Source organism: Falco punctatus (assembly GCF_963210335.1).
Source record: "Falco punctatus genome assembly, chromosome: 7".
In the NCBI taxonomy this organism is placed as follows: domain Eukaryota; kingdom Metazoa; phylum Chordata; class Aves; order Falconiformes; family Falconidae; genus Falco; species Falco punctatus.
The window spans coordinates 8,100,233-8,127,016 of record NC_137587.1 but is presented as its reverse complement, the minus strand read 5'-3'; the positions used below and the strand labels follow the sequence as shown (position 1 = coordinate 8,127,016).

General features: G+C 47.7%; 3 protein-coding genes and 1 long non-coding RNA gene across 11 annotated transcripts in view; 2 read left to right on the top strand and 2 right to left on the bottom strand.

The window, feature by feature from the left end:
• Nucleotides 1-4,283, bottom strand: part of POMT2 (protein O-mannosyltransferase 2) — a 37,001-nt gene extending 32,718 nt beyond the window's left edge. For 5 of the 6 annotated variants that reach the window (XR_013929274.1, XR_013929275.1, XR_013929276.1 and 2 more), the window contains exons 1-5: nt 3,999-4,243; nt 3,345-3,429; nt 2,444-2,548; nt 1,163-1,271; nt 507-615 (exon numbers count right to left, since the gene is read on the bottom strand). Coding sequence is in view for 1 of the 6 variants with exons in the window: in XM_080394353.1 (XP_080250479.1) it covers nt 507-615; nt 1,163-1,271; nt 2,444-2,548; nt 3,345-3,429; nt 3,999-4,243 (653 nt within the window). In the remaining 5 variants the exon portion in view is untranslated. Of the gene's footprint in view, nt 1-506; nt 616-1,162; nt 1,272-2,443; nt 2,549-3,344; nt 3,430-3,998 lie in introns of all 6 variants that reach the window. The other variant, XM_080394353.1, reaches the window with a different exon arrangement.
• On the top strand, nt 4,244-15,798 carry GSTZ1 (glutathione S-transferase zeta 1). Of its 3 annotated transcripts, XM_080394359.1 has the most exons (10): nt 4,244-4,378; nt 7,473-7,524; nt 8,204-8,271; nt 8,737-8,817; nt 9,296-9,421; nt 9,954-10,029; nt 10,887-10,939; nt 12,209-12,258; nt 12,870-13,019; nt 15,179-15,798. In XM_080394359.1, exons 1-9 carry the CDS (start codon nt 4,358-4,360, stop codon nt 12,994-12,996), a joined length of 654 nt encoding a protein of 217 aa, XP_080250485.1. In that variant the 5' UTR covers nt 4,244-4,357; the 3' UTR covers nt 12,997-13,019; nt 15,179-15,798. The 3 variants fall into 3 exon arrangements, with proteins under 3 accessions (XP_080250485.1, XP_080250484.1, XP_080250486.1); XM_080394358.1 differs by lacking the exon at nt 15,179-15,798 and having other exon boundaries at nt 12,870-13,260; XM_080394360.1 differs by lacking the exon at nt 15,179-15,798 and having other exon boundaries at nt 4,292-4,378; nt 8,116-8,271; nt 12,870-13,260.
• LOC308066719 (uncharacterized protein) lies at nt 13,201-26,728 on the bottom strand. The gene is made up of 13 exons (XM_080394356.1): nt 22,091-26,728; nt 21,625-21,801; nt 21,265-21,370; nt 20,634-20,756; nt 19,885-20,098; nt 18,878-18,901; nt 17,959-18,081; nt 17,223-17,410; nt 16,259-16,458; nt 15,845-15,936; nt 15,477-15,531; nt 14,699-14,796; nt 13,201-14,547 (listed from the first exon to the last, which is right to left on the bottom strand). Exons 1-13 carry the CDS (start codon nt 22,243-22,245, stop codon nt 14,333-14,335), a joined length of 1,770 nt encoding a protein of 589 aa, XP_080250482.1. The 5' UTR covers nt 22,246-26,728; the 3' UTR covers nt 13,201-14,332.
• Nucleotides 18,078-19,479, top strand: LOC308066723. The gene is made up of 2 exons (XR_013929279.1): nt 18,078-19,095; nt 19,197-19,479. It is a non-coding gene; the product is annotated as an uncharacterized lncRNA (long non-coding RNA).
• Nucleotides 26,729-26,784: the final 56 nt, after the last annotated feature.

The window sequence follows — 26,784 nt, the reverse complement described above, 5'->3', positions numbered from 1 at the left end:
ACAGCTAGCAGGATTTTGTAAGTGCTTACAGGATCACAGTCACAGATGAACTGTTTCTCCACCCCGAAGGCAAAGGGACTGGTTTTAGATAACAAATTAATATTTTTGCCATTAAGGTGCAAAGCCTTGAACAAGTTACAACCATCCTTCACTCCTCCTCCTCTGAACTACAACACCCTACACTAGCTTTCTCTCTTGTCAAGTTTTAAAAAGCTTTAACCTTCATTTTCAAGATTTGCAGTTCCATAAACACTTATTTCTGCTGAAATTTCCTTTCATGCTAGAATAACCTATTAAGTCTCTCTCCCTGTTTACCCCAGCCACACCACCTCTTCCTAACTTCACAAACCCAGATAACTAAAAACTTCTCTCCCCTACGATGAGCATTTTCACCTCCAAATTTCCTGAAACAATCTCATCTCAGCCATTCACCAAGTGGCAGACATGTTTTAGTACTCTGAAAGTTGAGTACTTACAATTTTAAAAAATTACCATAGTTATCTTACCTATCCGCACAGCCGTTGCATTTCACCATACTCAGAACAGCTCCCATGAGGAAGAACATGAGAATGGGATCCAGTAGAATATATTGGGACAAAGTAATACATCCTGTATCTGCAAAGATATTTCAGATATTACCTATGAAAAATTAATATGATAGGTATTTTAAATCTCTGTGCCTCGGTATCTGTGTGTCCTCACAAAACTCCAGTTGGGTTAACTCCATTTGCAATGTTAATTTCTCCACTGGGCTCAATTCAACAAGGAACTTTACTCATTTCTTACTGAGAACTCTTCCACAGTAATGCAGTAGGCTGTTAGATACCTCTATAATTCATATGGGAGACATCAATATTTCATTAGTGCACAAAGTCATTCCTGACCATCCACCTTCTAAAAATTCTTAAAATTGAGGTAAAATGTAGTCCAATGCTGTGGTCATGCAGATAACAGAACTACCTATGAACTAAACAAGACTGTAAAATTCTCGAGGGGACCACCAATTAAAAAGACTCATATATAGATAAAGCAGAATTACTCTGCCTCTGGGAACCTCTCTCATTAACTCCAAGATCCCCTGGCTAGGTAACACACAATAATCCAGAAATAAAATTCTCTGAACAATTAACCTGCTCAATTTTGCTGTAGCAGGAACACCTACCAAAAATAAGGATGAAAGCTGTGAGTAATGCTGCTGGCAGTGACTTTGACAGTTCCAGCACTGTGAGGTAGGCGAAGGGAACCAGGCAGGAACCAAGGAACGCACAGAACTGCGGAAGATAATGATCATGGGAGAAGTTATAATCCTGCCCCAAGGTGAATATACACTCACACCCTTTCCCTTCCTTCATCTTCCACACCTACCAACAACAGGAGGTGTTGCAGTAGCTGAACTGACTCACTAAGAACATCAGATAAAAGCCAAATGAACAAAGACACTGTTCAGAGGACAGCTGCTTGCTCTGTTCTGTAGAGGCATCAGTTACAACAGTCAGTCATTCTCTTGCTAGACTACATCAGATATTCATTAAAAGATATGTCAAGTAGGTGCACTACACATCCACCATACTCAATTTATTTTAACAAGATATTAGAATACGAAATCTAAGAACAGAACACACCTGTACCTTACATCTTTAGCAGACCAGTATCACCTCCCCTACAGAAACAAGGCTGAGGATAGTTGCAGAAGAAAGAACAGAAATCAAAAGAGAAGCAAGCAGCATCACAGTAAAATGTGTTCTCTTCAATTTCTGGTTTTAATACTTCTCCCTCCTTTGACTCAGAGAAATCTAGAACCATGAATTACTGGAGACCTGGAAACTAAACCAAGAAAATATGCCTTCCCATTTTGTATTCTTCTTTCTAGGTCCCAGCACTTGGCCACTGTTTCTTCTTTTAGCTCGTGTTATCTGCAGTCAGTGTTATGGCTCTTGGTCTTCCTAAACAGCAGTACAGCCAGGGTTTCAGACAGAATACCACTCTGAACAGTAATTCCCCCCACCTCCATCAGCTTACTCAGCTCAGTGTCACTGGTGGTGGCGGCAAACTGCAGGTGGCAGTGGATAATCCTGGCTTTTTGACATCCTTGGCTCCCCAGTAGAGCAGCCAGGAACAATGAACGGAGCAAGCAGAAGCCCAGGTTCAGCAACATTCCCTTTGCAGAACAGGCAAGGTATCTGTCCCACTCAGAAATGCAGTCCCACTAATTAGCAGCAAAGGTTGCCCTCAAAAATCACCTTACTTTCTTACCTGGCCTCTCACAGCCAGATATTAAAGACTTATTCACAATACAACCACTAACACTTTTCTAAGGTGCTTAAAGACAAGGCACAAGGCTAAACAGACTTCTGATCCAAAAAAGATGTTCTTATGACATAACACTCCGTACTGAAAAGCACAAGAGAGCTAACCAGCTTGATACTAGCCTGTAGAGCCTTACCCCTCTCATTCCCACATAGTTGTGCTGCTCATATCTGTCTCCTGGCTTTTGGAAAGGAAATGTGCCATCATATCCACTAAGGTAGCCAGCAAGTCCAATCAGCATCTGAAAAGGTGGCAAAAAATAGTTAGGGAAATTGCATTGGAGGAAGGAGCATCCAAGCCAACAGCAGGTAAGGTTTTTACAGAAGCCAAGTCTGATCCAGAGGATAACCACTTAATCCAGACACATCACCCAAACAAGAGCTTATGTATGTAATTGATATGCATACATACTACCCTTCGTCTAAAGGCAAAATCAGAAGGGATCAGAAGGACTTTGGCCGCCAGCTGTAAGGATGACTGCAAGCTCAAGAGAAATACCAGGTGTGGGATTTAGCCTAGAGAATTCCGTCTCCCATAGCTCCCTATTCCTATCGTTTAAGGAGGCTCAGCCTGAAAGGAAAACAACCTTTCCAAGGCAGGAAGAGTGTATCTTCATCCACACTGCACACTGTTGTTTGAACAAGTTCTCTGATTACAGACTAGTAAGTCAAGGCTTTCAGGGTCCTTTGTGGTAGGCATCTCATTTGCACACAAGCTACCAGGAGCTGCTTGGTTCCTTTTAACTGTAGCCTTCTATTACATATCCCCTTCAAACCACAAAAGAGCCACTTCATTGTTCAATTCAAGCCCTTCAAATACCCACCATGCGACACTGTTTCATTTTCCTACATTCAAAGTATTTTCATAAAGAAAAGATGCAAGCTGAGGCTCTGGATACTGAATGTAAATTACCGTAACACCAACAACAGTTAGGAAAGGTAATGGTGTTCATCACATCCATCTGCCAGAAGGAAGGGGAAAAGTTTTGTTGGCCCACTTCTTTGGCTTCTAAAACACGTAACAGAAGAGCAGTTTACCTTCCCCAGAGGGGGGTGGACATCAAAGAAGAAGGTCCGATTAATGTAGTAACTGCCCATCTTCCCAAAATGAGTTTCATCCCAACTGGAAAAAAGAAAAAATAACCAACCATCAAGACAGTAAAAAAAACTCCAGGAAGGTCTTTTTACTCATGTTTTTCATCGTATAGGGGGTTTGTGCCATACATTTGGCACAAGACAATGTGTTACATTCACTGGGAAATTGCAGCGGGTACTTCAGCCATTCTAGGCAGCGCCCTTTTTAAAGAGTTTAGCACCCAAAACCTCCAGCCTGCCCTTGTGACGCCAGATTGAGTTAAAAAACGTTAAAGTGTCAGCCTGCAACCCACTGATCTCCCAGGCGGCCCCCCTGAGGCCTGCTCCCCTCCCCGCACGGTGTCCCGAGAGCCGCGGGGAGAGAGGGGCCGGGGCTGGCGGCGGGGCCGGGGCTGCCCTGCGGCCCTGGCTCCCGGGGGCCCGTCCCGCCCCCCGCCCGCAATAAACGCGGGTCCCCTCCCGACCGGGCGCCTGGCAGCGGGGTGGGGGAATGAGGAAGGTCCCCCCCCGGCCGCGGGGACACGCCCCCCACCCACCCCAAGCCAGGGGTTCGGGCCGAGCCCGCCGGAGGGGCCCAGGCCCCGGCCCGGCCCGTACCAGACGTGCGGCGGCTCCGGCAGGCGGTAGAAGCGGGAAGCGAAGCTGAGCAGGGTGACGAGGGCCAGCGCTGCCGGGCGAGCCGCAGCGGGAGGGGTGGCAGGGCGCGGCGCCGCCGCCGGCAGCCGGCGGGACTCCCGGTGCCGCAGCGGTCCGCCGTGCGGGCCCGCCCCGGCCTGGCCGCCCCCCGCCGCCGGCATCCGCGAGGCTCCGCCGCGCGCAGCACCGGGCCGGGCGCGGCGCATCCTGGGAGACGGAGTCTGAGGCGGCGGGCGCGGGGGCCGCCGGGAGCTGCGGGCCTGCCACGGCCGCCCGGCCCTGAGGCGAGGAGGGGGCGGCGCCGCGGCCCCCGGCGCGGGATGAGCTCTGCCGCCGCCAAGGTACGCGGTGCTGGCTCCGCAGCGCTGCGCGGCCCGCCCGGGTGGCGGGAGGGGAGTTGGGGGCGATGGCGGCCCGAGGGACGGTGGGCCTGGGGTGGGGGCCCCGCTCGGTCCGGCCGCGGCAGCTGACGGGAGCGCGGCCTAAGCCAGCTCCTGGGGCCGCGGCCTGGCCGGGCCGGCGTTACCGAGGGGCCGCACCCCGCGCACAGCGTCCCTTGCCTAGGTTTCCACAGCCCCAGCCTGCACCCACGTCTCTGTGGCAGCGCAGCGCAAGGAATTTACCCCCATGCTAAATAAAACTCATCCCTTTGGAAGCAGCGGTGGTGTTTACTTAAGATAGTTCGTCCGTGTGAGCGGTTTACACCAACACCAGCTGCAGAGATACTGAGAGTTCAGGAGCAAAGCTGTTCCTTCTACTTATTCCATTACATTTTAACCCAGCAGAATACAAGTGATGTTTTGCCTGTGATCTGCCTTGCCACTGGGAGCAAAACAGCATGAACTTAAGAGATCATTCCAGGCCCCAGCCTCTGGAGACATAGTTCCCAGCTAAGGGATGGATTGTTTCCATGTTCTTTTTGGTGAAATCCCCTTGGGCCCTTGAAATTACAGAGTGAAGCAATTAGCTTTGCACAATTTATTAAAAATGATAGCACAGGCAGCAAAACCAGCAAAGAACTGCAGAGAGGATATCATGGTTTGGTCCCAGCCAGCAACTAAGTACCATGTATCTGCTCACTCCGCCCTCACCCTGCCCCTGCCCACAGTGGAATGGGGAGGAGAACTGGAAAAAGGCAGAACCTGTGGGTTGAGATAAGAACAATTTAATAATTTAAATAAAGTAAATAATAATAATAATTGTAATGAAAGGGGAGATAACAAAAAGAGAGAGAGGAATAAACCCCAAGAGAAACAAGTGATGCACCCCCCACTGATGGATGCCCAGCCAGTCCCCGAGCAGCAATCAGAAGCCCCCAGCCAACTTCCCCCAGTTTCTATACCGAGCATGATGCTTTATGGTATGGAACATCCCTTTGGCCAGTTGGGGTCACCTGTCCTGGCCATGCTCCCTCCCTGCTTCTTCTGCACCTGCTCACTGGCAGAGCGTGGGGAACTGAAAAGCCCTTGATTCAAAGTAAGCACTGTTTAGCAACAACTAAAACACCAGTGTGTTACCAACATTATTCTGGTACTAAATCTAAAACACAGCACTGTACCAGCTACTAGGAAGAAAATTAACTCTATCCCAGCTGAAACCAGGACAGAGAATCAGGAGTGTCTCTGCCAGCTGAGAGGCCAGAGCCCAAAATAGATGTTGTGAAGGACATAAATTTCTGAGCCAAAAAATCACCAGCAAGGTCCCCAGGAAAAGCAGCTTAAATCAGTATGTCATGAATGCTGCATGTTTCCCTTTAGAAGTCATAGCTTCTCTTTCTTTCTCTGCAACCAGCAGGCTAGACATCTGGAAAAAAAGTATAGCTGGGATTTCTAACGCCCTGATTCCAGAAGCAGAGAATTTAAGAAAAATCAGTAAATACTTTGTCTGCAAAAGTGTTGCCAATACTGCCATCACTTCCCTGCTCGCTTATAAACCATTTCTCCAGTAAACTTTGACTAGAGTAATTTAATCAAATGCATACCCCGTTTAAAATTATTTGAACCGATCTAAACTGTAAGAGAAGCATCAAGTTTACAAAGAGTACTGGAGCAGAGAGATCCTGGGGGTCTTTCTGGTTTTCCGTTGACAGACTGTGTGTCAGTAAGCAAATCCCTGCATTCTGCTGCCTTGCTGTCAGTCTCTGGTATAATTTCTATGCATTTGGGAAGGGTGGAGACCCAGAGAGATCCCTGTTATGCCATGGGATCTATGGAAAAAAGGAGAGACATGATCACAGGTTTATTTAGAGACATGCATGAATATCAGTTTCCTGTGTGGAAAGAAAAGACTGTAACACAAAAAACCTGAGCTGTTTATTTCTCACAAAGCTGGCCTGGGAACAAAGCAGCTGCCTCTCCCAGGCCTGCAACATAGAAAACTCTCTGCACCAGCTGGTACTGATGGGAGGAGGGCTGCAGGAGGACCCTTAGGGACCTCACTGCAAAGGCAGCCCCTGTTCAGGGAGCTGGCAGTCATTCCCTAGTGAAACAGAAATTCGACATGTGACTTTGGTTTCCTTGTTTTGTTCCCCAGGGCTGTATATCTGCATTGGCAACTGCTGAGAGCCTGACAGGCTCTCTAGACATCTTACTTCCGGACAAAAAAGCTAGGGAAATAAGGATGGTTCCTAAATGTGCTTCCAACCTCAAGGCTGGTTAATGGTTCCGATACCAGGGCTGGGGCTGCAGCACAACACAGAGATGCAGAGGCAGCTGACTGCAGTCGCTTAGGATTGAATCTGACTGGCTGTTTTTTGTGTCCTGGGCACAGATTTGGGAGCATAGTCCTTTTCTCATTGGCTTTAGGACAGAAGCCTTCCCCCATACCAGCTGAGATAAAAGGGAAAGCAGAGAGGTTGGTTTTATTTCCTGGAGTAGATTGCGCACATTGACCATGGCATCTGAAAAGGTGAGAGCTTGGACAGGGTGGAAGTGTCTGGGAAAGCTGCCTCAGTGCTAGAGTTCAGGTAAAGATGAATTGTCTGCCATCTTGGCCTTCATCTCAAACAGCAGAAGCTCTTCTAGTTTGGGAAGAGGGCTGTCCCTGCCCTGCATGTCTGGAAAAGCTATTTCATGCCACGCAAATACCCAGTGCAGGTACTTGGCACAATCAGTGGGGAATTTGTTTCAAAAATCTAAGATAGGATAGAAGTTAGCAACATCTGATAGGGAGAAAGACAGAAGCTTTGCAGGAGATAATTTTAAGGTCACTGGAAACATCAGGTGCAACTAAATATTCAGAGGGCCTGGAGGAAAGACAGTGATACTACTTGTACGCCCAAAACAGGATCAGTCACTTTCAGAAAGGAGCCTTCTCTGTCCCAAATGTTGCTCTTCCCTGTCTTACTGTTCCTGAAATGCCTTCTGTTCATGCACTGTTCTCCTTACAATGCTCTGGTGTTCCCACCATATAACCACTTTCTCTCTCTCTTCTCAGCCTATACTTTATAGCTATTTCCGAAGTTCCTGCTCTTGGAGAGTGAGAATCGGTAAGATCCAGTATTGATCTCTTCTGTTGTCTTGGTGTTATTGCATTATCCTCCCCTTCGCTAACCTGATTAATCAGTCACTTTTTTTAAGAGACAGATCAGCAAACATGAACCTTGGAACAGTGAAGCATTTCCCAGTGGGAGGGAAGGGAATACCACAATTTATCTGGAGCAGGGGGAAGGGAGAGGAACAGGCTGGAGGGCTTCGCTCAGCCTGCAGCTAGAGGGAATTACTCCTTTTGTAAAGCTAACATGATGCAGATGGCTGTTTCTCCCACATTATCTAGAGGGGCCATGCACTCTATTTTTACATGGATACTGCCTCAGACTCTGGTCTGCCCAATCTTGAGAGCTAAGCAGGGCTGGGAATGGTCCCTACTTGTACTGAGACAGTCTTAAGCAAAGTTATCCAGGTGAGCACAGGGTAAACCAAATCAGGACAGGCTGTGCTGCAGAGTGGCAAAGCTTATTTTGAAAAATGCAGTGTTTTTGCCAGGACTGATCTTTAGTGCTTTGGTCCTTCATTTGCCAGAGCACTGTCTTCTTGGTGGACTCAGGCCACCTTTTATGAGGGATAAGGTCTTTTTTCAGATGGAGATGGTAATATTTGCCTAAGCCCATTGCCAATGGAACTGGTCTCACTGTGCCTGTCTGAAGCTGTACACTCTGCTCTCCCTAGCACTGGCTCTGAAAGGGATTTCCTATGACCTGGTGCCTGTGAACCTCTTGAAGGATGGGGGACAGCAGGTAAGGATACAGCTACCATTTCTCTCTCCAGGTGTTCTGAACCTGGGGATGGTCAGGAGAATTGGGATTAGCACTAGGAAGTTCACGGGCAAAGTGACTGAATTTCTCACCGCTTCTCTGTAATTTATAGTTGCTTTCAGCTAGTATTCCCTGGCATGCAAAATAGCATGCCGGGGAGAAGGTGACTGCAGGAGATAAAGGTTTTTTCCTCTCTTAAACATCTATGACTGAATTTCATAAGGCTGAAGATCTTTTGCTCCTGCTTAGCATGTTATAACTGAACATATCCGGTGCACAGACTTCAGAGAAGCTGCACTGCAATTTAAACACAGACTTGACCTCGTTCAGTTAGCACCAGGGACTATGTGTGTGGCAGGGAGTCTGTGTCCAAAAGATGCTGAATGATAGCAAGGGGCTGCAGTAGTTTCTTGTTGCAGTAGAGTAAGCTCAGGTTTGTTTCCACAGTTTTCTGCTGAATTCAAGGCAGTGAATCCAATGCAGCAAGTCCCAGCCTTGAAAATTGATGGCATCACCCTTTCTCAGTCGGTGAGTTACCAGACACCCTGTTAAACCATTCACTCCAGCCTGCTGCCCAGTCTGGAGGGGGTGGCTTTGCCCCATCTTTTCCCCCAGAGCTCTCATCTGTGCCTTGGAAAAAAAAATTTGTGATAAACATTTGTGATAAACAATCCCACTTGGGGGCAGAAATAGCACATAGCTTCTACTACAAAAATGCTGTCAAGGATTTGATCTCAACTCAGCTTTGGTCCTAATGTCACCTTTCACTGAGCAGTGTAGTCTGACTTAGATGGCTGTGCCAGGGTTTGCGTGAAATTACAGCTGAGCTAAATGACAACAAAGTCCCAAGCAGACATAAAGGGGATATTCTGTTGCTTTAATTGGTAACAAACTTCATTCAAAAGTGGTTGTAATCTCTTAGATTGGCTCCTCTTCCTAGATGTTCAGGATGTGAGCTTTTCCTTGGCTCTCCAATAACCTCCCTTTATCTCTTTGTTCGTTTCAGCTAGCTATAATTCATTACCTGGAAGACATCTGTCCTAACCCCAGGCTCCTGCCCCAAGATCCAAAGAAGAGAGCCCAAGTCAGAATGATTGCTGATCACATTGTCTCTGGCATTCAGCCACTCCAGGTATTGCCTTGTTATATCCATGCAAATGAGAAAACCAGGACAGGTTTCCAGGCATCTGTATCTCTGAAAAGCTCAGTCTCTCTAAATTGTTGCCAGCCAGTAGTGTGGTAGACCTTAAAACTGCATGTTAGCAAATAAAATCTCTGCTTAGCCTCTGCCTGATCTGCCAATGGCAACAATACAGTATTTCATACAAAGGAAATCCTGTAGCACCCCAGGGTTCTTTCCAGAAACAGCTGAACCCATGTGGTTTCACTAAGTCTAGAATGTTTTAGGAAGAAGAAAACTGAGCAACCCAAATGGCAGAGGCAAAAGGGATGCTCTGGTAGCTGCTACAGGACAGTCCCAAGAGAGAGATACAGCAGGGTGCATGATTTGGTGCAGGTGAAGTCGGGGCTGACCCAGCAGGCTGAACTCAAGCTAGGGGTTCAGGCTTGGCAGCTCCTCATCTCCTGTGCTCCACTGGATGAGGCAGTGAGCAAGATCCAGCCAGCAGGGGTCAATCTAACCGGGAGATTGCTTGCCTTCGCAGAACCTGAGTGTCCTGAAGCAAATCGGGGAGAAAAAAATGGAATGGGCTCAGAACTGCATCGCATCTGGCTTTCAAGGTACGTCCCACATCCAAAATGATCGGCATTTTGACTGACTTTGAAAATGTTGCGCCACTGGAGTCCTACTTTCATCTTCAAGCAGAACTACAGATCTCCCTAGGCTGGTGTGCTGGGGTCCTGCCCTGCTGGCAGAGACAGGGCTTTTCCTGCCCAGAGTCCCTTGTCCAGGACTGGCAGCTCTCCAGGGTCTTGGAGGAAAGATGCTGTCCAGAAGGTGCCTCCGCTGCTGTGCGTGGAAGAGGGGAAGCCTGAGGCCATCCTGTACACCACAGCAGCTGATTCACCCTAAAGCACGAGGGCTGATGCACTTCTCCTTTCCACTCAGCTGCTCCCAAACTAGTGCCTTTTGCTTTAAAGCTCTATCAATCTATATTTGTATGCTTTTGTAATCAGACAAAAGATATCTGATGGCAAACTCCCACAGAATCTAGCAGATTATTTTTTTATCTACTTGGGAGAAATAGGGTGCTTTTTATTTCCTCAGAACCCTTTCCCCCATGAGCTGGAATGACAGGCATATCTGTGCTTCTGGACAGACACAAGCTGTCTGAACCTTCGCATTTTTCCCCTCCTCACTCACATATCTCTATGTTGTTCTCTTAGTATTTCCATCACATTGCCTGAAGCAGCTGAAATCAGCCTGGGTCCCTAAAAGCTAAGGATGCTAAAGACTACAATAACTACACTGTTGTAAGATTTCTGTTTCTTCTAGGTTCTGTCCCAAATTCCTCCTTTTTCATGCTTAGCTCAGGGTCAAAACACCCTTGTTCATAATTCCCAGTCTATAAGTTCTTCAGTGTCCCTTTCAAATGAGTTTCCAGTGCCTCACTCCAGTATACCACCTTTCTTGACAGCACTGGAGCAGATTCTGCAGCACACTGCTGGGCGCTACTGTGTGGAGGACGAAGTAAGTATCTGAGAGAGTGTTATGTACTACTGGAAAACTGAAAACCCCAGTATATTCCATAAAATAGGAAAGAAAATTAGTTGTAGAGACACAGCATCACCCCGCTCTAGTGATACATGTGCCTAGAGGTACATGTGGTGCCTTCACCATAAGACAGACAGCTGTATGGATCCTACTGAGGCCATTACTGACTGCAGATAGTTAGAGATGTTTACTTGTGCCTGCCTCTAACCTGTTGATGGCCAGGTGCTGCAGCTGTGTCTAGGATCTGGCTGCTTCTAGACGTGGAAACATGATACGTATTTCATCTTTGAGATTTGGAGTTCAAAGCATCCTGTCATAGGGGCAAAGCCTGGCTCAAGAAACACAGGTTCCGTTCTTGGCTCTGCTCCATGGAACCTTGAACCAGGTTGTATTATATTTTTCTGCTCTGTTTGTCCAGTTTTGACATGGACAGATTTCAGCCAGCTTACATACAAGCTGTTCTGACCCTTACCAAGCTAGAGGCTGCTCAGACCTCTTCCATTTAGAAGTCTTGTTTGGCAGGCAATTGGATATTTCCTACAAAAGCTTTAGAAAAAAGGAAAGCTCCCACAATCTCCCGTGAGGTAGAGGATTGCCTAGTAGGACCCTTATGGAACTGGAGCCCTTCGTGGGCAAAGGTTAGTTATGAGATCTTAGCTTTGAAAGGCACCCGGGGCCTTGTGACCTGGGGAGTGGGGGGGGGGGGAGCAGCTGCCTCTGTGCAGATAGGCAGCTAGCTGTATTGTCCTTGAGTCTTCTTTTTGGATTGCAAGTCCCTGAGCCTGTGTGCAAAGGCCATATCACATATCAGATGTTGACATGGGCAGGAACTGCTTGATACTGCTGCAGTGCAAACAAGCAAAATTTACTCTTTTCCCAGCTGTGCAAACTCCCCCTGCCCTCTCTCGCCTCCTCCTGCAGCTTGCCGGGGTTGTTTGCTCAGAGGCAGTTGCCATAGAAGCAGTGTCCTTGAGGTTGTCAGGATCAGCTGGTAAATGTGAAGCTCCCTAAAGGCAGATGGCTGCTTCTGCTAGTGACTGCTATGAAGTTCCTTTCCTTTGTTGTATTTGTTGTTGCCATTGTTGTATTATTAATACTGGATTAAAAAACAAGACTGTCACGACAACTCCTCTGTACTGGCTGATAAAATAATTTCCATCCTGCTGTTGAAGCCTGCCACCACGGTGAAGTGTGATGGGACAGGCTCCGAGTTACTCTAACCCCTCTTCTCTACTATATTTGCAGGTTTCCATGGCTGACCTGTGCTTGGTGCCTCAAGTTTCCAATGCTGAAAGGTAATTAAGGCTAAGCTTGAGGCACGCTTTGTGCTGGACTGTCAGAGCTTACCTTCTGCTGCTCCTTGTGCCTGTTAGGAAAGCATTGCTCCTTTCTGCCCTGTCCAGTTACAGATTCTTCTCTGCATGAGTTTTCCTATGTCATAAACACAGTCTCTTTTGGAAGCTCTTAGAAATAAGCAGCTGTGCTGTCTTCTCAGAGGATCCTGGGGGAAAACCTGATGTGTGCCCTCAGAAAATCTAAGGTTGCCCACAGTCTATGTCCTCTCTCCCTGTTTTGCCTATATTTACATTTCACATAGGGGAAAAAGATGAATCTGACTATATTTGTTGAAAGATACAAGTAGTGGCAGCATGATTCCCAGGAAAAGCATAGTGCCTTCTTACCCTGTGCTGCACACTATTTAAAAGCGTAGTGAAGATGGAAGAACTAACTAACCTTTCCTCTAGCATTTGCTTTTAAATCTACAAGGATGAACCTTTTCTAGCTTAATGCAAATGTACTCTAGCCTGTGAGATTCTCCTATACTGGGCAGGCACAGCACACTGCTTTGCCCTTCTGCTCACTGCTGCAGTAGCTGTCCAACTCACAAATTCTTTTCTTTTTGCAGATACAAAGTGGATATGAGTCCATATCCCACAATAACCAGAATAAACAAAGCTCTCCTTGAGTTAGAGGCATTCAAAGTAAGCCACCCATCCCGGCAGCCAGATACTCCTGCAGAGCTACGAGCTTGAAGCCCTTCTACTCATTAAATCAAGTAAGCTGGAGGATAACGGGTAAAGAGGATAACAGCTACAGCTTGAGTAGGACTTCAGGGCCAGCAGGAAGCCCTAGTACTATTGTCTCACTTTCATCTGGGTGGGAAGAAGAACAGAGGTCCTGGAAGCAGCCTGGATTACTTACAGGAGCTATGCCTGTGCTGGAAAGCTTGCAACTACTTTTTGTTTTTTCTATCTGATATATCTCCATGAAGCAGATTAAAGCAGAAACATCCATAATTATCAGAAGTCCCCTTTGTATGGCTTTGGTTGTGGAATGCGGCCACACACAACAGTGAGGCATTGAGCCAATTCTGGACTCCCCACAGGGGCTGCTTCTTCCTATCATCTACAGAAAGAGCACCAGGGAGCCAGTGTACACAGTGTGCTACTAATCTATCAGGCCTGCTTGCCCTTGCAGCTGCCTCAGAGCTATGGCATAATCATCAGTGCCATGGATATAAACAATAAGAGCTAGTCTCTGACAGAAGACAGCTTAATCCTAAGCCTTGTTGGGTCCTGCAGGCCTTGCAAAAGCCAACAGTTAGCAACCCTACCGCCCCTTGCACTGGGAAGAGTAGTTTACTGCCTGGCACAGCTGGTTTGTATCTCTTCCTTATGTCCAGCAGCAATCTTGTGAGATTTTTAATAAAGGTCCATCCAGAGCAAAGCTAGGTGATTGTGCCGTGGTCAGCAAGATATAAGCAGCTCATTCTCATATGCTGAAAATTATTGCCTTCTCTTCCTTTCCCCATCCTCAGACACTGCTGTAGGTGTTTTCCTCATCCTCAGCTGCAGACTATTCCCCAAGAGAATCCCACCTCATATTTTCTTCAAACCAGAATCATGCCTGTAACTTTTACTATGAAGACATTTAATGTGGCAGAATTAAAACCCATTCCACTCATCCCAAATGAGACCAACATCTGAATCACCTTCAGAGCTGAAAGCACCCCAGGAATTCCAGCCCAAAAACCTGCAGGGCAAAAAGGGAAACCTATAAACCTGTAATTGTGCAGGCACAGCTCAGATGCCACTGCATGTTTCGGCACCCCAGCTCAGGTATCAAGCCAGGGATATGGGAGTGAATTTCTGCCAGTCTGATGCTGTATATCAGCTACCCTAAGAGGGCAATACCTGTGGCCTTCAGAAAGGCTTTACAAACCCATGATCTCTTGTGCCAAGGTAGCATTCACCTACATACAGATACTTGGACTGCCACATTGCTTGGACTCAGTTTATTGCCATCCATGTCTGTATTCAGGCTGATGAAGAGCCCTTGCTGTCCCAGTCTCATTCTGAGTATTGTACATCATCCTAGGTCCAGCTGGATCTTGACTGTGCTGTTGTAAAAAGTCCCGGCACAGTTGGAGCCCCCAAAGACCAACACCATGTGCAGGTTATGCTCCTCTTTGTTCTCCTTGTCCACATCCATCAGGTGGGCAGGAGTCAGGTCAAGCAACGTGTGGCCAGCTCGGGGCACAGAGCAGAGGTCATGGTGGATCACAGTGCTCCATGAAATAGTATCTGGAAGTAGAAAGGGGCTATCAATACTGGACAAGCCCAGTCCTAGTGTGAGGTATGAAAACACAAATGGACCAGGCTAGGTGTTCAGAAACACCACTGCAGCCCCGTAGTCACCCTCAGCTATGGAGACAGGGAGGGGAGAGTCACTCACCTAGGTGGAAGACAAAGGCATCCTGCAGGGCTCCCTTGGCATTGCAGCCTCCACTGATCAGAACCTTCTGGTCCGACACAGCCAGAGCTGCGTGAAAACTGCGACCAAAGCAAAGCTGAAAGGTGACTACAACAAACTTGCTTGGGGTTGCCTCAGTCAGCAACGGGCAGACTTCAGCAGGAGGCTGGGGGGCTTAAGCTGCAGAACAGAAGTTAACTTCTGCTTCTCTTCTGCCCTGACTTGCTGAATAACAACTTGGAAAGACCTGATTGTTTGCCTTTGCAGGTCAGGCCATAATCAAGCCTGAAAAGCACCTGTATCTCAGAAGGAGCTATCAAAACTGCTACATTTTGCTCTATGGAGTGAGACCGGCTAGCTGGACTTTGGTCTGATTTAGGTTGTCCTTCTAAATGGGCAACAGCGTTCCTTTAGAAACAGTGTAGTCCCAGTACAAGAGTTTCTTCCTCTCCTGTGTTCCAGGTACTGTGAAGACCAAACAGCAGGCAATACAGTTCACTAGCACATGGCAGAAAACTACCCCTAGCCTGAAAGGCAGATTTCCAGGGAGACTAAGGGGTCTGTACCCCCCACAGCCTACAGACACCAACTAAGACAGTGCAGGAATTTCTGGTCCCACACCAGAGAGGATGGTACCACTGTATTTTGACTAGTGGGACAGATTGGCAACTGGGTCTGATCACAAGCACTGTTTAAACCTGGTTTCAAAGAGAAAGCGCAAAGGAAGATGATAGCTCCTGGGTCTGCAAGAGGATCTTACCAACGTGCAGAAGGCTGTCCTGCGAGGAGGGGGACTGGTGTGTACTCCATGAAACCTGACAGCCAGGAGAAAGGCAGGTGAAATGTTCAAAAAGCTCAACATCATAACTAGACAAAAAACTTCCATACTCTGCCACATCAGCAACCTGACTTCTCTATTACCCAGCTTTTTCCAAAAAAAGTCTCTTGTTTTTGTCCATTCCCTCCCCTCTTGCCTCAGAAGCATTTTTTTTTTACCTCATAGTTTCTATCTCCACTGCCTAGTTTTTATAACATTACTGTTACCTTCCCATCAGGCATGCTGCATTCCCCAGTCCCTGCCTTAGAATGGACCTTCCCAAGGCAGCCATCTGGTACAGAGTTTCTTACCCAGATCCAGGATATGCATGTCACTAAGGTAGAAAGAAGTCTTCCGACCCCCAAAAATCAGCAGCTTGTTCTTCAGTAGAGTAGCTGAATGCCTGGGCAGAGGAGAAGCAATGAACAAAGTGTCTTCAGCAAGTTCCCAAACCTGACATTTCAGCCTTGGCTTCTGCTGTTGGGCTGCCATAACTTCAATCTACACCCGTCTCTACTCCCAGCCACTGCAGCCCAAGACAGACTCCCATCCGGATTCATGACAGGAGGTACTTGGAGTCACATCGCTCAAAACGTAGCCCTATATTAAGGGGCAAACAGTGGAGAACAATCACCTAACATTTAGGAACTTACACTGGGGTTGGAGGAAAAGTGAGCAAAGGTTTCCTGCTCTATTTTGGAGGGCTGGAATAAGGGCACTCTCACCCAAACCTAGGCAGAGGCTTCTCCCCTTCTGAGATGGGCTGATACCAAATTTCATGCTCTGGGTTGAAGACATAGAGGACATTGCTGCAGAGTCCAGCTGGCAGTGATGCCTTTTTGGGGAAAGTCCCTCCAAAAACAAAGAGCTCCTTGCGGTAGATAGTTGCACTGTGGTAGGCGAGCACTGGCATCCTCCCTTTCGCCTAGAAAAAGTCAACATACATTTGTTATGAGAAGTGTGTTGTTCACTGCGTGACTGAAGAAAAGGGGCCCACATCATGCAGTGAGTTCAATAAGTGTCAATTTTCACTTTATTGGCTCCCCAGCCAGATCTTTGCCACACAGGCAGACAGCACATCCTCTGAGTACTCAGCACCACCAGAATGCTCTGATGACAGAAGGCAGTCAACCTCCTACCCCAGCTTCCGCAGAAGACAAGAGAACAGAAAGATCTCATCCAGGCTTATTCTGTAAAAGCCATCCTGTGCCTTAACCAGGAAAGACACAGATAGTCCCTTGCTGACAGGGACTCTGCAAGGACATGACATGCAACTGAAGAGCTCGGAGATCTGCTTTGCTCAGAGCAGTTTCCCGTTGGAGAAGACCAGCTCTTCATCTCAGCATCCAGTGCAGCTCTCAACAGCACCATATGAAATGGGAGCCCATTTCCCTCTGCAGCTTGTACAGTACCTCCCACCCATGACCTTGCTCAGACACAGTGCTCTGCAGCAACCATTTTTTCATCTTGCTTCCTTCATTACAGGCACAGCCCCTGGTTTCTGCCAAGCTTGTGACCTTTCAACATAGCCTTCTCATATCTGTTAATCCCAACTAAGCAGCTCAGACAACCTGCAGCAACAGTAGGCCAAGACTACTGGAATAAGGACATGGGTACATAGATTGTCATGTTCAGGCAGGACCTGCCATCCCTCCTGTGCATTTGTCTTGGAAGAGGTGCAGTACTTACAGCTACGAGGAGCCACTTCCAGGTGACTGTGTCCAGAATATAGATCCTGCTGTAGTCTTTGTCCTCCCTTATGCCCCCAAAGACATAGATACGCTTGGTGTCTGGGTCATAGGTAGCTGTGTGACCATGCAAGCACAATGGCATGGCATTTTGTAGCTGGAAACCCACTGGAAGCCAGAAATCACTGTCTGTGGGACAAAACCAGACAAATAGGAGTTCAAAGATGCTCTCTATTTCTCCAGATTTAAAGAATATGTCATAAAATCTTTATTCAAAACCTTGCTCCCTTCATCTACTCCTCACCTTTGATTCAGGGCTAGAGGGGACTCAGACAGAAATGCTTCTGTATAACAAATGAAGGGGAACACTAACTAGGTGGGGAACAGTAAGGTGGAAGAGAGAATCGGTGAGGCACAGAAAGCTGCAAGGCACTGGAACTGTATCTCACACTTCTCCACCAGTCATCACACACAGACTGCAGACCACGCTGTTGCTTTTACTCCTTAAAATTCATCTCTTTCCACAATGTCTACCTTTGCTCCTGGAGGGCTCGTGTATAACCCCACAGCCTCTCATGGCACCCTCTGGTGTCAGCTCAGCCTGGTGCCCATGCTGGGAGATGTGACACCTTTGCTGTTCCCTCCATATGTACAAACCCCTGAGTACCCCCTCCCATCTGCATAAGTTGTCCTCAAGTCCCACTGCCTCCATTGCCTGTTAGCCCTGAAGTCCCCACCAATTTCCAGCTTCCAGAGCGCATCCTTGCAGGACTGCTGGTCGACACCTTCGCCACCGATCAGAACAGCTGTCCCCTGGTCACTGAGGCACATGGCATGGCACCACCGTGGGCTGGGACTGCCTGGGGAGGGGAGAGCACAGGGCTGTGAGAAGAGTCTGATGAGACACCCCCAGCTCCCTTCCCTGCTGGGGAGAGCAAGGCAGCTGAAGGCACAGAGGGGAGAAATGGGAAGGCAAAGGCCCCAGGTCCCTTCCCTCTGGGGTGGCAAGAGACATAGCTCCCTAAGGAAGATTTTCTGTTGGGTTTGGGGAATAATCGCTGTACTAGGAGAGACATCGCAAGCAGAGGGAGCCAGCAGAGCCTGGCTGGCTGTAGGATGCATACAGGCTGCCACTTCAGACAGGGTTGGATGCCTCCCATTGATTAGCCCTTCTGGGAATGGATATCCCAGTTGGGCTATTCCCGTGTTACTCCCTGTGAGGGAGGTCTACCCAGGCTTGTTAGTGCCTAAGATGCAGCAACCAGAAGCAGGGAGCTGCTTCCAGAGATATTCCTCATACTGCTCTGTTCCTCCTTTCCTCTCTCAGGCCCCTGCGGCTGGCTAAGCAAGCTAAAAAATACTTTTTAATCACTTACTTACTCCACATCTTACTCTTTGCCTCAAAAAGCTATGCACCCAGAGGTGTGTCTGAGATTCAGAGGGGCTACAGAAGCATCCTGGAGAGCCTGACAGTGCTGGAAGCGCCTACACTGAGGGCAGTTGCATGGAAAGGAACAGTATATACACACAACTTACTTGTTATTCTTGGTCACTATGGAGTTAAAGGATGAAGCATGAGAGGCCTGTGACATTAAAGGGAATGGCATCACTGAGTGGCTGAAAAGACAAACCAGGGTCTAGGAACTAGATCCTCACCTGGCAACTCCTCCACTGTCAGATCTGCAGAAGAAACACAGAGATGGCCCCATAAAGAAAGCAGCAGACAAACCACAGAAAGTGCTCAGCTCCATGGCTTAAGAGCCCTTTGGCCTTCCTTCCTCCAACCCCCAACACAAAGTTACTTCACCGCAACAAACAAGGTGCAAGACCAAGAATCCTGAAGAAAGTCTCATCAGAAGAAATGCAGAAGACAGGTAAAAGCAGGGCAGACTTCCTTTGACTGCCATCATACCGTCACCTTTGCATTTTACCCCTCTGATGGAAACTCATTTCCTGCCCTTCTCTCTGCCTACAGTGGAAGCAACTTTGTGATGGACCTGCGTTTGCCTTTGTGAGAAGCAAGCCAAGTCCCAGGAAGGCACGTGGGGACCACTGAGTTACTGTCAAACATTTACACACAAACGTGGTCACACCCTGGAGCTGACTTGGAATTCACACCCCAGAAGCTAAGGGTTTTGATTCTAAACACCTTGACAGTTACGCTGTCACTACTGAAAAGCCAGTACAATTATACTAAATATACATATATTCCTTTTCATATTCTCTGTACTTTAATAATAACTGATGTCTTTTAAGGACCAAGTGGTATGCTGTTTGTAGGGGAAAAAACAACTAATGGAGAGGTTACAGAACGTTACAGTAGCTAACCTTCTTGCACCTCGATTTACTTTTTTGTAAAACAAGGCTAACGATACTTGCCTTAATTTATAAAGCACTTTTACTCATATGAAGAGATAGGCGTATTATGGTACAGTGTCGGCACTAAGAATATCCCATGTTCTACTTCTGGCCTTTTCCCAACAGGCAAAAATTCACCAAGCAGTTTATCCAGGAGTAAGGAGCATTCTCAGTATTTTGCAAGCAAAGACAGACAAACCCATCTTGGGGGTATACAGAGAAATAGACTGGGAAGTTGTTGCCCAGCAGCATTGACAGATCGTTCAGACAAGACCCGTAACAAACCAGAAAGCTGCCAGAGTTACCTTCTTCACTGAGATCTCTCTCAGATGCTGTGGGTTCAAATAAAACTTTCCTGGGCTTTTTGCTGTGGACAGGACTCTTCCTGCAGGCCTCACTGGCTTCCACCTTGCCAGCTGGTGGCTTTAGGGCACAGGATACTGCCAGGGTCCTCAGTGGTGGGCGGACATCCTTCCTCCCAGGCCTGGATGCTCTAGCAGTCACCTCTGAGCTCTTAACCTGTGACAAGAGTCCCGGACAAACCAACTCTGAAGAAAAAGACCTAAAGCTACTGTGAGTTGTCTCTTACTAGGCCAGACATTAGCTTCACATGGTGATGGTTTTCAGGCTTGTCTTCCCATGGAGTCTTAAGGGCCAGCATGCCATCAGTATCAGCCTCCAAACACCTGCTGAACCATGCAGCTACCTGCTGCCGTATGCCCAGTGGTCCGCTTTCAGACCGCTGGCTGCGACAGGCACAGCCATCACAAGGCAATGGGGAAGGCAGAAAGGCTGGCTGTGCTAGGAGTAAGCAGGCTGATTGATCATCCCACCAAGGGCTGTTAAATGCAACCCTTCCAAAGGCATTTTAATGGAGAGTACCGCCTTCTTTAGCACAAGTGAATCTTTGGCTCCAGAACATGCTTAGCCAGGTCTCCACTAAGAGAGCAGCAGGTGTTTCTGCTAGACATCAACTGAGCAGCTCCAAGGGAGGGAGAAGATACTAAGGAGAGGGTGAAATAATGAGAGAAAGGCTCCAGGAGGATACACGTACCATAGCAGGATTCTCCAGGTCCTGGGCAAAGGACACATCATCTGCTGGGAGCACTGGTGACTGGGTGGTCTCCAGGACGAGGAAGGGGTAGACAGGCGTACTGCTGGAGACACCTCGGAGCAGCTGCAGCAGGAAAAGTGACAGTGAGAATAAAAGGACATGCCAAGTGTGCTGGCCTCCCACCACACAGGGTGAGCAAAAAGATGTCTTGCAAGAGACAGATTCCCAGCAAGGGAATAGCCCAGATTTCATCTCCAGCACCAGCAAGGTAAACAAAGAAAAGCAAAGCCAGGTACTGGTAGATGCTAAAGCCAAGGGCTTCAGCACAAGGTAAATCAACTGTGTAAGTATCACACACACAGGAGAGCGAACCTGAAAGTGAACCGCTCTCTGCTGCCCATCTCATGCAACACTTGAGGTGTTTTGGCACAGCTATTTAGGGAATAGGCCTGGAGCCCCACAGAGGGTTTAGGCTCGGCACAGACATGCATTAACAGATCTGCATTTGGCAGCTCTGCCTTGGAGTAGCAAAGAGAAGGAAGAGGAAAGGATGGGAGAGGAAGTTCTGTAGCTCAGAAGTGACAACATTTGGGACCCAGGGCAGAAAAGATGAGGATGTCACTTCTTTTACCTGCCCATTGACAGTCAGGACAAGCTTCACAGAGTTGCCTTTGTCCATCTCTTTCAACGAGGCCATGAAAATATCCGTTCTCCAGTCACCTTCCCACACCAGAGACCTACACAGGAACCATGGATTTTTCAGCCCACAAGTGACACACTGACCAGGGAAAATATCTTGGTCCCACACCCCAAAGCCTGAAAAGATTCAGCCCCAAAAGCCAAAAGGAAGCTGAAAGCATCACTAGAGAGAAACACCATGGTGGAGGACCAGCAGGCTGGAGCAGCCTTGGGCAACTGGCAGAACCACAGAGCAGAAAGCTTTTCCAGGACGCCCTCCTGACTCCCTGGCAGCGCCGGCTCTGGCCACAACCTGCGGGCGGGCTCCAGCGCGCCGACCCGCTGCGGCGCCACGCTTGGGGACACCAGCACATCCACCGCGACGCTCGTGTCCGGAGAGTAGCAGCTCCAGTCTCCGAGCCCGAACACCACCAGCTGCTTTGGCAACGGCAGGGGAAGCCAGGCCTGGAAACCCATCTTGCTGGACTGGCTGCGAGGGAAGAGAAACAACAGAAGGCTGAGGTAACCATCAAGAGGTAAAATGGAAAGTCCAAAAAAATCTATGAAAAGGCTTGAAAACGTGTTGATGCCGGGGAAGGTGAAAGGAGAGGGTTTGTGTCATTTAAAGAGGAAATGGTGCAGGGCTGCAATGGAAATAACGGGCAGCTGGTGAAGGGAGCCCGTGAGCCGGGGGCAGCTCCAGAGCCGGGAGGTGCGGCCCGCTGGGCGCCCCGCGGTACCTGCCCCGCGGTACCTGCCCCGCGGTACCTGCCCCGCACCTCTCCAGCCGCCGTGGCGGCTCCCGCAGCGCCCACAGCACGTAGAAGGCGAGGCCGCTCCTCGGGGCGGTGCCCCCCGGCCCCGGCTGGCCCCAGCCCCGGCCCCGGCCGGCCAGCATGGCAGCGCGGCTGCGGGGGCGCCCGCCGGCCGCCATTAATGCGGCGCAGCCGGGGGCGGGAGCCGGCCACCGCCGGCCACCCACCGGCCCCGGCCGGGCCCGCCCCGGCCCGAGAGCCCGGGGGCCGGCGCCACCCGCGGCAGGAGATGGGCAGAGCGAGGCCTAAGGCAGGCCCGGCCGCGGCTCCCCACCGGTTGCGCTCGCTGCCGGAGCCCAGGGCCCGCGGCCCCGGGCGGGGAGGGGTCAGGGTGTTTGCCGGTTCCCCCGGGAGGGGATCCGTCCGCGTTTCTGGCAGCTCTCACCCAAAGGAGCAGGTGCAAAACTTGCTCCTCTTACCCTGCCGTGAGGGCTACCAGCAAGAGAAGGCAGGATGGTGGCAGATACTCCTTAAAAAAGAATTAAATCAGTGTATACGTTAATTACAGAGACCACTGTGTACCTAATACCACAAATAACACTGAAGAGCTGTGCTAAGCTTCAGGCTGCTGTTGATAATTAAAACCTCTGAAAGCAGTAACAGTGCTTCAGCAGTCGGGAACGTTCTCTGTGCACAGCTGAGATGGGGAGGAGGTGCTGCCTGCTGCCAGACCATCACCCAGCAGCTCACAACCACAGCGTTTCTGCTGCAGCCCAACCACAAAAATTACAGAAAGGGTGGGAAAAACTGACATTGTGAAATTCCACATCACTCCCCTGCACCCCCACAAGCTGCTTGGTTTTCCTCTTGGCCTGAGCCAGGCACAAGGATTCATAGGGAGGGCATGGCAAGCAAACAGCTGTAGTGCTGTTTCTCTTCAGTGGTCTTCAAAGGAGACAGAATGTCTTTTAACTTGGCAGAGCCATCCATCCCTTTGATCAGCTTGCTTCATCATTGCTCCTGCCCATCAATTATTTTATAAAAGTGCTCCAAGAAAACACAGGGCTAGAACAGAGACAACTGAACTTCTGCAGCATTTGTTCTGTTGAGCTTCCTAACAAGACAAGTGAGAAAGGACGGCTCCAGCTGCAGGTACCATTCCTCATTTTGACTAGCAGGTGCTTCCTTCAGGCCATGTAAATAGTCTTCATAGTAAGAGAAAATTGATGGGCAAGCAGCTCTAAGGAGCTATGAAGGGCAAACACTTCTCTCTAAATAATTTTATCAGTACCTGGTAACAGAAGAGATGGTTTTAGTCCCTCAGACTGAAAGCTGAAGTAACAGAAGAGTGAGCTATAGGGGATCTCTGCAAATGGAGCCGACAAGTACCAATATGAAACGCCAGAGGGTAAAGTATTCAAACTCTACCCATGTCCATTATATGTGCTTAGCTACTTGCTGGTTCCTCTCCAGTTCTCTAGGCATTGAGTACAATCTCAAGCATTGCAAAGAATTTGAAGAATTTAGAAAAAAAAAAATAATCCCAGTAAATCATTTTAACAGACAGACAATTTCCTGGCTGGAACCATCATCGCCAGCTGAGAACAGAGCATTTTCCTATCCATTTGCAGCCAGCACATCCAGTACACTGCAAAGTACATGGAGTATTTGTCTCTTCTTTGCTCGTAAAACTAAGTTTAATTGCATTCTTGTTTTGTTGGAAAGTCTGTAGTTCAGTGTTCCATATCAAGACACACACTTGCTTTAAACAGAAGACAAGGGTCTTGGTTGCATAGTGAAAAGTTTATTTAAAGGGAATAAGTTCCAATATACTATTACAAATGAGCCACAACACATCAAATATAAACAATACAAACCAAGCATAGAAGGAATGCAAGCACACTATAAATGCAGTCCTCATACGTGCCCTTTGGCAAGAGGTTCAGTGCCACATTCTGTTAAAATATCTTCTCCTCCATTTAAAACTCGTATCTTGGGAGGACGTGAAAGGCAAACGGTTGGCACCGAGAACTCTATTTTGAAATCACAGGACATCAAAGATATTCACATCACCTAGATAAGGACTGACAGACAACCACCAACCACAGTTCACAAGAATATAGGTCTGAAACAGGTACAACCATCTACAAGATGCTCCCCATTGAAAGACTATGCTAGCAGCTGGAGCGGTAAGTTGAGAGCAGACTTCCCTCTGAGAGCAGACAGTCTCCAGGGCCTCCTGGAGGTTGCAGGGAGATCATCTCCAGCTATTTATAATTTCCAAACGCAGCTCTGAAACTTCAAGGTCATTACTTGGCAAAGCCTCCATAGCTCTGAGCTTCGCTGAGCTTTCTTCACTCAAGGGTGGTCAGTCACTGGAACAGGCTGCCCAGGGAGGTGGTGGAATCACCATCCCTGGAGGCATTTAAAAAATGTGTAATGCGGGGTGCTTAGGGACATGGTTTAGTGGCAGACTTGGCAGTCTGGGGTTAACAGTCGGACTTGATGACCTCAAAGGTCTTTTCCAACCCAAATGATTCTGATTCATGGTTAATATCCAGCTTCTTGCCTAAGGGACTTGACTCACCAGTCCAGATGGGCTTAAACCAGATAACCCTCACAGATGGATCACAAAATTCCTCCTCTCTCCCTGCCTGATAAAGGGTATGTTTCTTCTATGATGCTTCTGAGAAACAATACATAAAATCCAGAACAGAATACAGAAAAGCCAAGGGGAGTCACACCCACCGTCCACCCAGCCTGATGTGTCTTCAGCTGCAACAGTACCAGTGTTTCAGACTAAGTTGCCAGAGACCCTTTGGAGGCAAATGTGGAACAACCTCGCAAAAAATTCTCCTCCTAGCAAAATGTATTTGAATATGTACTTTCTAAAACTTTATTTAGTTGGTATTTACTGCAAATCAACTTACTTAGATAAATGACTTTGCACTTTGACTCCTGCTAAACTACTGGCCTCTTTCACAGTCTAATTAGCCAATGTATTTAACCTAATCAGTTCCCAGTTTTTCATTATACCAGTTGAGATATTCTCAATCATCTACACGACACTGTCACATCCAATATTTTCCCAGATATGAGAAAAGGAGAAAGTCGTCTTCTTTTACACTTGTAGACAAAAAAACTTCTCTTACAAAAAAAAAAACCACCAAACACCACTTCTCTTATCTGGTCTCTTATCCAGCCTCCATACATGTGAGTGCACACCACTCACAATGTGGGATTCAGATACTCTTTTTAGAGAAAATGATGAATGGCCACAAGGAATGCTCTTCTGTGCCTACCTAGTGTTTCTCTGGTCCTCAAGTTTAGCATCAGCATGCCAAAAATAGTCCCCTCCTTGATATCTGACAGCAGCATATGATTTTAAAAGGCAAAAAGATCTTATGGCACCAGGAAACTCAAAACACTATTCCACTATTCATCTTACAGCAACAAGGCAGTCTAACAAACAGCTTGAATTTCCAGTAACAGCCTACAAGGGCTTCTCCTTGCCTGACATTAGGAAGTGCCTCCCCTCTACCCAAATGGGCAGAGAAACAAGGAGGAATCCCTTGGATTAATGACATCTATGGCTCTTATTTCAGACATGCTCCTTGTTCCTAAGGCACCTTGTGATAAATAAGTCTATATAGAGTAGCTTTAGTAGGGGTAGTAAGACAAGGAAGGGTACAGGCAATGGGGATAAAAGTGAACTCAGGGATTCATTCTCTACCCTAATTCCCCACAAGAATAAGCCTTTCAGCAACTAGACAAGGTTCACCTCTAACCCACCTCACCAGGTCCAGCACCACAGTAACTGACCCACTGCAGGCCACAGGTGAAGGATACATGCACACACAGTTACAAGGAGACAAGCGCGCAGGGTAGAGCCAAAAGGAAAGGCGTGTGACTGCCTTTTAGACTCAGTTGCATAGTAACTCCACTTTCTTCTCAGCACCTGAAGTCAGACAACTAAGCTTTTACTCTCGGGCATTTTCTTCTAACCCATTAGTGTAAATGGCTCATTACCAATAATCTGCGTAACTATTAAATGAGTCCCAAGCATTAATTTGCAACTCACCTGTGTCCGACACCAATAACCTTTCACAAGAATCCATATTACAGGCCTCCAAAGAGTTTGTGAGTAAACTAAATCAGTACAAGTGGTCCCTGATTTCAACAATTTTAACTCTGTCCTCTGTAAAACACAAACATTTTAAACTCCTGCTGCTACATTACGCCTAAAAGGGTGGGGGAACTTATGGGAAGCTTATGACCTTCTTTGACATAAAAAACCTCTGCCCAACAGATTGTTATCATTATTATAAATAAAGAATTATACAAGCTAATTTTTATGCAAGTCCTGCACTACAGAACTGTCTTATACCTCTGGCTGAACATGTAAATCTTATTTCTAGATCTAAATTATATTCAAACAAAATTGAAAACAATTTTGTGCTTTCACAAAAGCAAACTCAAAATGCAAAATAAGCTTCTTCCTTGATTTAGCTTTTTGAATCTCTAGACACAACTTACAGAGAGAAGAAACACATTTAAAAAACCCTATCTGAAATCTTCCTTCCACAGAAACAACAAAGAAATTTTACTTTCTTGAGGATTAATTTCTCTCTCTGAAGTTTCTTTCTAGAACCAAGGTCTAGTTCCAAAGGTTTCCAATTAAAATAAGAAGGGTTTCTATTGCTGCCTCGGCCAGATAG

Bases quoted from the DNA above. Each gene is read 5' to 3' on its own strand.
- GSTZ1 (XM_080394359.1), top strand. From the start codon at position 4,358: ATGAGCTCTGCCGCCGCCAAG. The intron at 7,525-8,203 runs GTAAGATCCAGT...TGCTCTCCCTAG, and splicing joins CTCTTGGAGAGTGAGAATCG to CACTGGCTCTGAAAGGGATT. The intron at 10,030-10,886 runs GTACGTCCCACA...CTTTCTTGACAG, and splicing joins CATCGCATCTGGCTTTCAAG to CACTGGAGCAGATTCTGCAG.
- LOC308066719 (XM_080394356.1), bottom strand. From the start codon at position 22,245: ATGGCGGCCGGCGGGCGCCCCCGCAGCCGCGCTGCCATGCTGGCCGGC. The intron at 20,757-21,264 runs GTAAAAGAAGTG...TTCCTGCTGCAG, and splicing joins TCCTGACTGTCAATGGGCAG to CTGCTCCGAGGTGTCTCCAG. The intron at 17,411-17,958 runs GTGGGGACTTCA...TTTGTCCCACAG, and splicing joins GCTCTGGAAGCTGGAAATTG to ACAGTGATTTCTGGCTTCCA.